This window comes from Petromyzon marinus, chromosome 19, assembly GCF_048934315.1.
Source record: "Petromyzon marinus isolate PM22_M1 ecotype Great Lakes invasive population chromosome 19, UKy_Petmar_22M1.pri1.0, whole genome shotgun sequence".
In the NCBI taxonomy this organism is placed as follows: Eukaryota; Metazoa; Chordata; class Hyperoartia; order Petromyzontiformes; family Petromyzontidae; genus Petromyzon; species Petromyzon marinus.
Window position 1 is genome coordinate 4695570 of NC_133685.1, and position 13931 is coordinate 4709500.

General features: G+C 49.4%; 1 protein-coding gene across 50 annotated transcripts in view; it reads right to left on the minus strand.

Moving 5' to 3' along the window:
* Positions 1-3087: 3087 nt before the first annotated feature.
* The window catches only part of TTN (titin), a 355181-nt gene continuing 344337 nt past the window's right edge, over positions 3088-13931 (minus strand). For 49 of the 50 annotated variants that reach the window (XM_076067945.1, XM_076067951.1, XM_076067944.1 and 46 more), the window contains 6 exons: positions 7946-13338; positions 7653-7809; positions 6239-6762; positions 5710-5863; positions 5012-5374; positions 3088-4731 (listed from right to left, as the gene is read on the minus strand). In XM_076067945.1, the coding sequence (XP_075924060.1) occupies positions 4433-4731; positions 5012-5374; positions 5710-5863; positions 6239-6762; positions 7653-7809; positions 7946-13338 (6890 nt within the window). In that variant the 3' untranslated portion in view covers positions 3088-4432. The remainder of the gene's footprint in view (positions 4732-5011; positions 5375-5709; positions 5864-6238; positions 6763-7652; positions 7810-7945; positions 13339-13931) is intronic. The other variant, XM_076067952.1, reaches the window with a different exon arrangement.

The following is a 13931-nucleotide window of genomic DNA, read 5'->3' on the forward strand; positions in this document are numbered from 1 at the left end:
TTGCAGGATGAACGTTGAGATTTATAAGGGACACGGGGTGACCAATAAGATCTAAATTGGTCTGCAATAAGGTAGGCACTGATAAGGGGTTGACAAATGTGTTGATATCTGCTTGATTGCTATCTGGTGCTGAACACGGATCTGAAAATGATTGTGAATGCTAAGCGTTGTGGGTCACCACAGTGTAAAATACAGTCTCCTACAAACTAAAAACCGCCTGGCTCTTTAGCTCTTAATTTTTGCCCTTGTCAAGTAGTGGAGCAGTTAATGCAACTCGTGTTGTAGTGTATATTCTCTCCCAACATGTGTCCTTGTTTATTCATTTAATTATATTTATCTGTTACTGACTGTCTCCAACCAAGGTTGAACTCATGTACGCATTAGATGAGTCTATCACGGGGTGGGGAAACGACAAGTAACTCCTATAGTCTTCTGCATATTTTTATCGTAAATATGACCCGACCTATACTCCGATAGAGTAGGAACAAAATATACACTCTAGCAGACAGTCGTCTCTCCGTATACAGATAAAGGCGTTGTTTTTACACATCTGCCGGTGAACTGCAAGCCATAAGTTTAAGCCAATGAAAACACCGAGTGTTGAAACCAGCCTGCCAATCTTTTATTGCTTCTGTTAAACGAAAGCTGCTGAAAAATGCATCCCAAAAAGGCTGTGTTGGTTGATAGGATGTTCATGTGCTTCTCATTTTTTGACGTGGCAAATACGGGGAACGGTGTATGACCATCGTCTGCGTATTTGTTGTTATAGTACAATACTGTACTCATAGTCTCCACAACGACGTGAATGATCATTATTACAGCAGTTGGATATGTTGCTCTTAGCAGCTGGCCCCCTCGAATAAAAACTGGCCAGATTCATCAAAGGATTTCGCAACACGTGAAGACAACAAATCAGAGCAAAAAAAAAATCGACAATGCTCCTCGCAATTGTGCGCCGACAGTTTCAACCCCCCCCCCCCGTCGGTATCGGTACTACGGAATGGGGTTAGTCCTTGACCAAAGCCTTTCCACTACTGTGCCCAGAGACGGAAGCTGTCGTTTACCCATGGCCTGGCCACCACAATGAGGACACCGTGCCGCCAGGACTTGGCAGGGCCTGCCACTGTTTCATCGTGGCGCGAGACTCTTTTTGGGACTGCCTTGCAAATACGTTTCAGTGCGGTGCCACAAGTTGTGTGGTTGGTTGATGGCGGGGTGGTGGTGTTGGGATTGCTGGCCTGGGCCGGCAATTCCTTTGTTCCGTCCAGTTTTCTGTCCTTCCCCGAGACTCAGCTGGTGCTGTGCCCAATGGCATGTGTGAGTCTATGCTGTGCCTGTATTGATTAGTTGTTTCTCTGCCATTAATATTTCATGTATTTGCATGCTATCTTTTTTATTTCTCTATTATTGTCCCAGATGTGTTTCGCATTCGCTGTATATTTTAAGTCACTTTGAGATGGCATGGAATTCAAGCGGTGAACAATTGCAAATGCCTATTCCCCCTTTTATGTCTCTCTTTGACGTGAAATAAGGACAGCTTCTCTTAAATTTCTAAAATATTCAAGAGCTAGCTTTTCCATTACAGATGCCCCCATACCCCCTCCCTCGGTGCGCCTCTGCAAACATGCCCCAGTTTTGGAGACCGTCATTTTCAAACGTTACAGGGCAGTGGTTGTTGACTTTAACAAATGGACAGTTGTGGACGCTGAAATATGAAAATATAGGTACATTGGAACTGCTCACACACTGATGCGTGTATATCACCCACTGTGCAGTTCATTACTCTGTGTAAGAAGTTGCCTTATATAAATATGTGTACAAAATCATGCTTTTGAGTCTAGTGGCCGCCTTGGTTTAGGGTGCCACGTTAGCGAGATGTTTTTGAATCAATTCACTCGGACGACAACCGTCTTCTTCCATCGTCGCTTTTATTCCATCGTTCCGTACACACAGTAGTTCTCCTCTTCGCGCTCCGCCAACTCCGACACTCCGATTCACCTCAGCACCGTCCGCGCATCCTCTTCCACACAGTGGTTCTTCCTCTCTCTCCTCACACACAAGTGTCTCCGCTATCTCTTCACACGCAGTGATCTGTCTGTCTATTCACACACAGTGAGTGACTCTATCTATCTCCGCACACACAGTGACTTGTCAGGAAGTTGTGGTGTTCGATCCCGACCCTGACGACTGTATATTTGGAGTTTGCATGTTCTCCCCGTGGTCGCGTGGATTTTTCTCTGGGTCCTCCGGTTTTTCGCCTCCACATTTAGAATCGTGCGTTTAGGGTATTTTGCTGATATACATTTCCATGTGATAAGCCACTTTGATCATTTGTGACCAGGTTGCTTGTGAAAAAGAGCTATACAGCTCAGTGGGGGGTTGCCTAGTAAATATTTTTTTTTGTATTTTAGTTTAATACTGAGGATGTATTAACCACAAAATATATGCCGCCTGCTTTAGAGTGGGCATTAAATGTCTTGTGGTAAAGAGTAAGTAGGTCATGTGTGCCGGCATCACGGTCCAAATTGGAAAATAAATATCCGCCAATTACTTAATAGCAACATCATCCCCCCAACTGGCAGACTACTCATCGGTGAAACACTGCCTTTGTGATAGCCTTGAACTATAACAATGGCACGAATACCAATTTGTGCCCCATAGTTATTATAGAGGTACAGGGTCCGGTTAATGTGTTGGCAAATATAACTTTTCGTCCGATTTTGATTACGTTTCAATAATGCCTCTGTCATTATGAGAACGGCGCTGTGACATAGGGGACCTGTGGTGCGCAATTTGTGTTGTTTTTAAAACATCATTTTGTCTTTTGGTGCTTTTGCTGTTGTTTACGTGGTTTCGGTGCACAGCGTTTCGAGATGTACTTGTTTTGAGATACTGTATACAACAGGAGGCCAAATTGCCAAAGGCAATGTGCTTTGGTTGAAATGTGAATCTGGCCATAACTATTTTGAGCAGTTCAGGAACACTCAGTTTTACTGTGTAACAGAGCGAGCAAACAATTACCATTGATACCATAACACACACACATACACCCTCACAGGCACTCAGAATAAAAACAATACGCAAATGTATGTATCGTATGCTTTATTTTGAATCAAACCACTACATACTAACGCTCAAGGGGGTTCCATAAAATGAAAACAAGCAAAAAGTTATTTCAGTATTGCACTTTTCGGTGAATTGTTATCATTTAGTTACATCTTAATTTTCATAATTTGGATGTATTAAATTGAAAATGTGTAATTTTATGCTCAGACGCTTCAAAAACTTGTGCGCTGGTGATCGTTTACATTGAATCAATTGCAGGTTATTAAATTGTAACTAAATAGTGCCACACGGAAAAGTGCAAACACGCACACAAATCACTATAGAGAGTCTACGAATTAAAACGGGGCTCGCAAGGGATGGAGGAGGGGAGAGAGGGGGGGGGTTCCGGGGATAGTGGAGGGGGGGGGGTAATGGGAGAAGGAAAAATAATAGCACACGCTAAACCCCCTTGAGGTTGCACAAGTTCAACATGGCGAGATCTGAGCAAGCTGGTTGAGGGTTTGCCAGGCGATGTTCTACGGACCAACGAGCTCAGTAGTTGCCATGGGAGAAAAAGTGCCAAGTTGTTTTTGTTCCGTGTTCGTGCAAAGTGCCGGCCGCTTGCACTTTGCACAGCCCGGGAAGGCTTTTAGCAATTCGACTTCAAAAAAGGTTTCGTTGCCACGTCCGGTACAGCAGGTAGCTGACGAAGACAGGGCCTATTTGAGGGTATAAATAAACCCCATCTTTCAGCTTCCTCTGTTCTAATATAGTTCCTCCTTGGCTCTCTACAACAGGCCATCACATCACTCCATGTGGTGAGTTCGGCTGTTTTGAGAGAAGCCAGTGGGTTAAAGGTTAAATACACAATAAATATCATCAACAGGGAAATATTCGACCTGTTGAGGCAAGTCTTTGACATCAACCTTGAGTTGAGGTGCAAACTTAAATCATAATCAAGCAGGGTAGTCGCTCTGTTTAGAACTTTCTCCTACTGATAAGGCATTTGCTTTTTAGCTTATGGTCACAAGTTTAGGTACGTAGTCTTAAACCCTTTCGAGGGCTCTTTTTTACAGTATTTACAAGATAGTTACTGAATAAAATAAATGTCTTGTTACAAATGCAATGGCCATGCATCATTCTGAACAGGTGTCTTGAAAAAAACACATTTCAGCGTTGATTCGGGTGGCAATTCAGTGGTCAAGTTTACAAACAACGATCATACATATTTACATAAAGTATGGCAACTCGTACGAGTCGACGATTGGTACTGTGCAAAAATAAAGATGCCGAGGATGGTGAATCGCAGCAAGCAATTGATTGTCATTCTGGTAGTTTCAAGTCCTTTTTTGTTTGTTTGTTTCCGTTCTTCCTTATTATTTCTCGTTTACACTCGCACAACTTTGACGTTGACGTCCTGGCTGGTGGAGCCCAGGTGGTTTTGCAGCTTGAGGCTGTACCTCCCAGCGTCTTTGGCCTGAACGTTGGTGATGATGAGGTTGGTGAAGTCGCTGGCCGTCTCCACGTGGAAGCGATCGCCGCTCTCCAGGGGCATCCCACCACGGGACCACGTGACACGTGGCTCGGGGGAGCCGTTGAAGGCGCACGTCACCGTGATGACTTTGCCCTCCTGGATGCTCACCTCTGCCGGGAGGGCCTCGATGACCGGGGCAGATTCGTCTTCGGCTGGGGTTTGTCGAAAGAATAAGTGAGGAGGAGGGGGGGGGGAAAGTGTTAATTGTTTTGCAGACGTGCAAAGTCATCCTTTGTCACAGTGAGACGTGGAGCCGGTGGCGACAAACTACAAAGAATAATTGCATTAAGGGGGAAAAAAATGCAATTAAACCTTTGCAGAACAAAAAAATAACGGTCAGAAATTACAAAAAATATAGAAAAAGGATTGTGATTGAAAACCATCACGCAAAAAAAGATAAAGAAACCAAAATAATGTGGAATCTCTTTTTACCTGAAAAGCCAACAGAGCGAGTGGACATATCAGAAAATCCACTCTTCTGCATGAAACTGCTGGAGCTTGCCATCATGCTGCTCAGAGAGGATGACTGGTGTGCTGCGGACATGCTACTTGCAGACAGGCTAGTCGCTGACATGCTAGTCGCTGACATACTAGTTGCTGACATGCTAGTCGCAGACGCAGACATGCCCGACATGCTAGACATTGACATCTGGGCGATGCCAGACGCGCTGAACTCTTGTTTAGCCGAGGAACTCATTTGCGACATCTTCGATGAGGTGAGATTCCCTTGCATGCCCTGCATGCTCGAGACATCACTAGACATGACACGCTGTCTTAGTGGCTCCTCTACAAGGGCTGTGGGAGACAGAGCAAGAAGGGAAGTTGAGTCATGCAGTTGTTATTCTTCTAAGGAGAAAAAGGTTGTTGGTGCAGGTTACATGCTTATGCATTTCTTGTCAGCAGGGTTTATGTTCCAATGGTTAGAAGAGGTGTAAACATTCCATTGATAATTATGCAATGCAATTTTAGAACATTGTAATGTGAATGAGAAATTGTGATTTTTTTAAATAGTATTAGTTATTGGAGCACGTTCCAATCTCCCGGTTTGTGGAACGCTCGCCTCTTCACGTACCGCAGCGAAACATACAGCTGTAAAAAAAAAGTATCGACAAACAGGTTTGCATACTCACCAAGCACAGTGAGAGAGGCGGTGGCTGCACATTGGCCATTGGTGTTTTTGGCTGTTACAGTGTACTTCCCACTGTCGGAAATTTTGGCATTGATAATCTCCAGGGTGTACATGCTTCTGGAGCGTGTCACCTTGATGTGTGTCGAAACATCGACCTGTTGACAGCAGGCACACCACGCAGCACACAATTCCACGCCCGTCAATTGCTGTAAACATTTCGCCATTGAGAAAAAAAATATATAGAATTAAACAGTATAAATAATAATATCCGGTCCTTTGTTAATCCACTGCTGGATGAGGTGCCTCCTCCTCATGCCTTGTCAGTCACGGTGGACTGTCTTGACAATACTTGACGACGCTCGTCAGTGCAGGTTGGTCACGGGGGGAAGAAGCTCGGGCCAGTTGAGATGTCACTAGCCACCGGTGTTAGCGATGGCCGGAAATCAGACTCGGCTGGCCATATTCATAGCGCAGTTTGCGAAATAGACCACTGCGGCGAACAAAACGACGTATTAAGAAGTAATACTCACAGGCACGTAGTCCTTCATCCAATAAACTTCTGGCGTTGGCTCACCCGCAATCTCACAGGTGAGGATCACATTATCCCCTTCGTTCACGTTCTGAGACTTTGGCTGGAACACGAAGGTAGGGGTGTTCTTTTTCGACTGAATGAGGGTGATGTCAAACAGGCACTTTGCAAGGCCGAAATCGGTTCTTGCATCGCAAGTGGCGATGCCCTCCTCCTTGACAGACACCCTCTTGATAGTGAGCGTGTGGTCATTGCCGGACATTCCGAACTTGTACGCGTCGCAGTTCACAACTTCAAGACCGTTGATGGTCCACCTGATGTTAGATGCATTTGGGATGGTGGCCCTAAGGGTGACCGCCTGGCCCTCGGTAACAGACATTTCGGTCCTGCTTGTTGCCACTTCCGAATAGGCAGATGCCGACTCCTCCTTCACAACTTCTTTCTTTGTAACTTTTTCCTCTACAATCTCGGACGCTAGGGACGCCTTCGTTGACGTTTTAAGGACCGCGGTTGTTGCTTTTGTTTCTGTAAAAAAAAAAGGCAAGGTTCCAAAAGAGTACGTTTTAACAAAGGGAATAAACTGTACATCTGTATTAAATAATAATACAAATAATAAGGATATTCTCTATTTCGTTGATGTTGATGTACAGCAACAAATCTAATTTCACACTCAAACTAATAATATATAGCTCTTTGTCAAGCCACTTCTAGATGAAGGCCTCCCCCATGCCATACTCGTCATGGGGGTAGTTTGACCATAGTAAACCTCATTGGTCAGTGACACTTGGTGAAAGGTGCGCCCAGGACCGGTTCAGTAGCACTCGCCACCGATGTTAGCCGTGGGTAGGGTATCAAACTCAGGTCACCGGGTTCATAAAGCGCAGTGCGATAACTTCAGGGCCACCCGCTATACCGCCAACACCCGTGCTGTTCATAATGACGCATCATCCCGCTGGGTGGCGCAGTGATTGAGCGTACGGCTCGCAATTGTAAGTGCTGCGAGTGTTTAGAAAAATCCCAGTTCTCGAGGGCTAACTTGGATCGTCGTATCTCTCGGGTTGATAAAATAGCAACCACTGTGTGGGGATGTCAACAGTGGTTGTCCTCTGCAAAGACACAGCCACCGTTATGGCGAATGTGGAATTTTCACCAATGCTTCCCGTGCCGTATATGAGACAGGAGCTCCATTGAGTGGATTCACTTTTGACTTTGTCCATTTTGAATTACACATTTATTTAAAACAGATAACATGGATTGTTTGAACAAACGTGAACAAGTTAATAATTCGGTTTAGAATGTAAATATTGAAAAAAAATACGTCAAAAATGTGAAAGTGTTTATCTTGTTCTGCATTTTCGTGTACTACAGCAGTGTTTGGTTACTACTGTGTAGAATGTGCAGTATCTGAGACCTACCTTTAATAGTCAGCCTACAACTCGTTGTAACTGACCCAGCAGAGTTGGTGATTATACAGGCATACGTGCCGCTGTCAGATACTTCCGTATCATAGATTTCCAGATGTTTCCCTCCATTCTCTTGAAATAGTTCGTATTTTCCTCCCTGAGTAATGGTCTGTATAACAAGACAGAAAAAAAAAAAACACATGTGAAGCAATGAATGTCATACCAAAATAACTTTATATTTGTCAAATGACCACATTGTATGACATATTTTGAGCTGTAGTGCCAGGGCACCACATAACACATACCTTGCCATTCTTGGTCCATGAGACGCTTGGTCTTGGTTCTCCAGTCACGTGAACAGAGAGCTTAGCAATGCTCTCCGCCTCGATCACAGTGTCCTTGAGCCCCACGGTGAAGGACGGTTTGACTTCCTTCTTCTCCGGAGGGGGAGACTTCATCCGTATCGGCGACATGATTGGCTCGGGAGACTTGACTTTGCGTGGTGAAGTCACCGGCTCGGGAGACTTTATCCTCCTGGGGGACGCCACGGTCTCGGGAGATTTCACCCTCGCCTCGGGCGACTTGACCCGTGAAGCCGGCGCTTTGGGTTCGGGCGATTTGACTCGAGGCACGGGCGACTTCACACTGGGCGTTGACGCAACGACGGCCTCCTTGACCGCCTTCTTCTTGATGGTGATTGTGAACGCTGCCTCGTCGCGGCCTTCCGAGTTTTCGGCCACCACGGAGTAGGAACCTTCGTCGGAGCTCTGCACCGAGGATATTTCGAAGGTGGAGCTGTACTGCGTCGTCTTGACGGTGTGGCGCCCTCCCGTGGAGATGGTCTTGCGCTCATGAGACCACGAGAATGTCGGAACGGGCTCTCCGTCCGCGTTGCAGACGAAGCGAACCGTCTCTCCTTCGTTGACCGTGACAGACTGAGGCTTGGTCGTTATCTTGGCACCGTGGGTTGCTTTCACCGGCTTCGCGGGCTTCGTTTCGGCCGTCTTGACTGCCTTCACGTGGCTGTGTTCAGCACGGTACCCCTCAGAAACCATCTTTGTCTCCCTGCTTTCCGAAACGCTCGACGATGACTCGTGGTACTCTCTGTGCTCCGCACTCTCCGCAGAGCGCTTGAACGTCTTCCTGTGGTACACCTCGGACTTGGTCTGGTCTGGGACGAATTTCTTGGGAGCTTCTTCGTCCTTCCGGCGGGAAGAGAAGGCCGTGTATTCTCCGGATGTCACGTCCAAGGTCGCGAAGTCAGATGCCTCGCCCTTGTAGTTGGAGCACATGACCCGGTACGTCCCGCTGTCCTCAGCCTGGCAGTCGAGCACTTCCAGTGTCAGCACACCGCCCAGGTTGGTAACACGATACTTGTGGCTGTCTTCCTGCAGGAGCACCCCATTGTGCATCCACTGGATGTCAGACGCTGGCTTAGCCTGCACGTTCAGCGTGAACCTCGTGTTGTGGCCCTGGGGCACGCGGTGAGAGCGCATCCTCAGCGTGATGCGTGGACCGTGGTCTAGGCTGAATGGCTGCTGTGAGACCACTTCATATTTCTTCTCCGTCGTCCGCTGAGCCTTCAGCGAGGATTTCTTCGACTCGTACCGGGAAAATATGTCATATCTCGCCGTCCTCTCGAACCGCGACAGAGAGCTCTCCCTGGAGTCGCGAGGCACGGGGCTTGGAGATCGTGGGCGGGTGCGCTCGGGTGTCGGAGACCTCCTCTCGATCACCTCAATCACCACTGGGCTCAAACTGCGTTGGTGGCTCCTGATGAGCTCTGAGGAGGGCCGCATGAGTTCTACGTAGTCAGGGGAGAGAGATCTTCTGCGTCGAAGGAATCGCGAGATGTCGTGGGACACCGCGATGTCGTGGGATCTTGAGACATCGTGGGATCTTGAGACAGCGTGAGAGCTTGAGACTGCGTGAGAGCTCGAGACTGCGTGAGAGCTCGAGACTGCGTGGGATGCGGATGTTGTTGACAGCATGGCGCTTGCCGAGATGTCTTCCGCTTCAATTCGCCTCGTCACCTCGTGCCTTAGGGAGGTGGACCTGGACTTCTCTTCCTTCTCCATTCTCTCCACTTCGCTTTTGTACGAGGACAGCATCTTCGTGGTCTGGTACGGACGAAGGAGTTCTTCATCCTCTTTCTCATCCAGAACTCTCTGCTTTTGCTTCGAAGGCTTATAGACTGCCTTCTCGTGGCGTTCCCGGAGGTCAGCGTAGCTTGCGGTGTACTCTTCCCGCTTTGGAATACGGTAGGCTGAATAACGTAACTGAATATCCTCTTCCTCCTCGTCTTCCTCTGCCGTGTACGTTCTCGTAATGCGGCGGCGCGGCGGCGGCGCCTCGTACGACGGCATCCGCACCGGGGAGTAGCTCGGGGGCGACGCCGAGAAGCCGAGCTCCAGCTCGTCCTCCAGACGCATCCGCTCCTCCTGCACCCTGCGCAGCTCCAGGTAGTTCTCAACAGGCAGCAGGAGCTCTTCGTCGTAAAGGTCTCCCAGGGATCTCCTCCTCCTGGGTCTGTACTCCTCTTCGAAGTACGGCGACGGGGAGCGGCGGGCTGGTCTCACCGTCTCCAGGTCGTCTTGCGCCAGCGTCGGCAGGCGCCACCTTGGCCTGTACTGGTCGGTGAAGCGAGGCAGCGGCATGACGTAGAACTGCTCCCACCTGGAGAGGCGGATGCGCTTTTGCCTCTTGAGGGTGTGCCTCTCCATCGGCTCGGGAATTTCATAGGTGTCGCGGACCTTCCTGTACCACTTCATGTCCGACAGCGGGACGAAATGCTTGATGAGGTTGTCTTCCTCCAACGTGGCGGCATCATGGACCCGCGCCTGCGGGATTTCGTAAGGCATTCGGATTTCCTTCTTTACTTTCTTCTCCTCCTTCTTGATGGTGTATTCGCCCTTCACGTTCTTCGTGCTGATGGCCGGCTTGTAGAGAATTGACGCCTCGCGGAGAGCGTCCTTCGCCACGGACGTGAGAGTTACGTTTTCGACGCCCGACAGAATTTCTGCCATTCTCAGCGTCTTGTCCACGTGCTTCTGCACCTGCACTTCCCTTTCGGTGTCGCTTCTGTACTGGCGTCTGACGTACGTCATCCTCTCCACCTTCAGGTAGGACTGGCAGCTGGCAGACCCCGCGCTGTTTGTCGCGGTGACTCTGTAGACACCAGAGTCCTCTGGGAAGGTTTCTCTGATGATAAGAGTGTAGTAGTCGAGGCCTTCGTGCACAACCTCAATGTGGTGGCTCGTAGACAAAGGCTGACCGTCCTTCTCCCAGTGCAGCTCTGGCCTGGGCACTCCACTAACCCTGCAGTCGAAGCGAACGGTTTCGCCTTCCATGCATTCGGCATTGGCCAGCAGGCGTTTGAACATCGGTCTGAGTGTGTTGTCCTCTGTCACCGGACGAGGTGTGACAGTCAGTTTCGCCTTGCAGGAATCCTCACCGAACTTATTACGAGCACCGACGCCGTATTCGCCGGCATCGTCCATGGTGACGTTGTGGACAATGAGCTGGTACAGGCCCTTGTCTGTCTCCAGGGTGTACTTCTTGTCGTCAATATCTGGCTTAATCTTCTGACCAGCACGGTACCAAGTGACACGCGGCTCCGGGTGGACTGTGATGGTGACTCCAAACCTGACAGTGTCGCCAATGTAGGCGTTGCGGTTGTACAATGGCAGGGTAAACTCGGGAGGCCTCTCCAGCAGCCTGGTGGTGTCCACTCTGCGCTTGATCTTCTTGGTACGACTCAGGTAGTGCTGCTTGTAATCTCTAGCTCCCTTAACAAACAGGTCCGCGTAGGAGCTGTCCTCGCCATAGTCGTTGACGACCTTGCATCTGTACGTGCCGTCATCTGCCTTGTAGAGGTCCTTGATGCGCAAAACGGCAACGCCTTCCTCGTAAGTGATTTCGTACTTCTCGTTGCTCTCGAGCTGCCTCACGCCATGATACCACGTGACCTGCGTGGAATGGTCATAATTCTCGATCTTGCAGGTGAAGCTGGCGCGGTTGCCCTCCTCGGCGCAGTCGTTCCAGATGGACCCAGCGATCGGCCCGATGTCAATGTTGGCGATCTTTGCCTTTGTGGTAGAAACACCCTTCTGAGACCTCATAGCTCCTCCCATTGCGATCCTGGCTGCGGAGACGGTGACGTTCCAGTCCTTCTTCACCAGGACTTGGTAGTATCTTCTGTGCTTCACCGTCTTGATGACCTTGGTGCTCATCTTCTCGGTCTTCTGCTTCAGCCACGGGTGCTGGAGGGCTTCGGTAGCGGTCATACGGCGCCTGCGCTCCTTGACGAGGAGGCGCTCGATGAAGTCCATGGACTCGACCGACACCTCCTTGAAGGCTTCGTGCTCAAAGTTGTACTCGGCGTTCTCGATGCTCTCAATTGTCTGCTGGTTCGTTTCTGCCAGGAACGGATTCACGCCGCTCAGCAGGACGTAGGCCAAGGTTCCCACTGCCCACATGTCGGTTGCTGAACTGACGAGGTCATGCTGATGAATTTCAGGAGCGAGGTACTCTGGTGCACTGAACTGGGCTTTGATGTTGTCACCAGGCTTCAGTATTCTTGCCTGTCCGAATTCGACAAGCTTCACGCGCGACGACTTCTTGCTCACGTAAATGATGTTCTCAGGTCTGATGTCGAAGTGGCCAATGTTCTGACTGTGCAGGAATTCAAGGGCTTCGCACACCTGTTTGATGTACAGGATGACGTCCTTCTCCGTTAGGTCTACCGTGAGCATGCGCTCGAAAATATCCTGGCCCGAGATGAACTCGTAGATCATCACCACCTCTTCGAGGCTCTCGAACGTCTCGTGGAGGTTCAAGATGTTTTGATGACGGGCGACGTTGTGAATTGCAATTTCTTTCTTGGTGGACCCTTGGTCGGCACCCTTCACCTTCGCAAATTTGGCCATATACGTCTTCTTGCTGCTGATCTCGACGCAGCGGTGAACAATGCCGAACTGACCCCGGCCGAGCTCTTCCGCAATTTGGTATTTCTCGTGCAAAACTTTGGTGCTCGAATTGGCGGCCTTCGATGTCTGGAAGGAGGCGCTCTCGTCGACCTCGAGGTCGTAGTTCAGCATCCTGGCCCGGTCTTCCTTGGTCGTGACGGGGTCGGTGGGCTCGCAGGGCTTGCTTTGGCCGAACTTGTTCTCGCCGATGATGCGGAACTGGTAGCTCGTCTTTCCAAAGAGGTTTATCACAGTGTAGCGGCACTCCCTGGTGGCGACCACACGAAGCCAGCGATCCGCGGTGGTGGCGCACTTCTCCACAATGTAGTTCGTGATTCTGCTGCCGCCGTCGTTGGCGGGCGGTGCCCATTCCAGGCTGACGGAATCTCTGGTGACTTCCGACACCTTGAGGCCACGGGGAGGATCGGGGACATCGGCGACATCCAGCTCGACGGTCTGCTGGTCAATGCCGAAGCGGTTCTTGGCGCAAACGACGTAGAATCCAGCGTCGGATCTTTCGACTCCGTTTGTGAACACGAGGGACGTGAATGACCTCGTCACGATGACTTGGTATTTGCCGTTGTTGTCGAGCAGGTCTTGCCCCTTCTGCCAGGTGATGACGGGGTCTGGTTTGCCGCTGAACGGTATCTTGATGCTGATCACCTCTCCACGGAGAGCGTGCACAGCCCCCATGCCCTCCAGGTGCTTTGGCAGATTAATCTTAGCTGGTACTGTAATAGAAATATAGACACATCGAAAATATTACATTTTAAAGGTGCATTACATAAAAAGGTAAAAAATAGGTAAAGGTGCAGCCCTGCAACTGCTCCCTTACGCCAATGCTGGTGGAAGAGCCTCTACTAGACAGAGCCCTCAAGAGGTTGGCCTACTCTTCCACGCTGCCTAAATATCTTGTAAGAGTTGGGAATTCCCACACTTTACCCCACCACACACAACCTGTGGTGGGGTAAAGTCGGATTGGGGGGGGGTGGATGATTTTTAAAAAAAAAATCTCCATTGTTCCAACTTCCGTGCTTGAACCAGTGACACCCCGGATTTCAAATCCAGTGTGCTTAAGCATTACACCACAGCAGCATCCCACACAACATGTTTCAAGTAAGAGTCTATAAAACCAATATATAGATCTATTGCCTTCAAATATAGCACTGACACCTTGACCTACACGTGCAAAGGTAAAACGTGCAATCCTGAAATTTCTTCCCGACGCCACGGCTGGCAGAAGAAGGGCTTTCACAAGAAGGAGTCTCTGCTACTCTTCCACGCTGGCCATGATCGTCTGACCCCTAGAGAGATTTGCATGTGG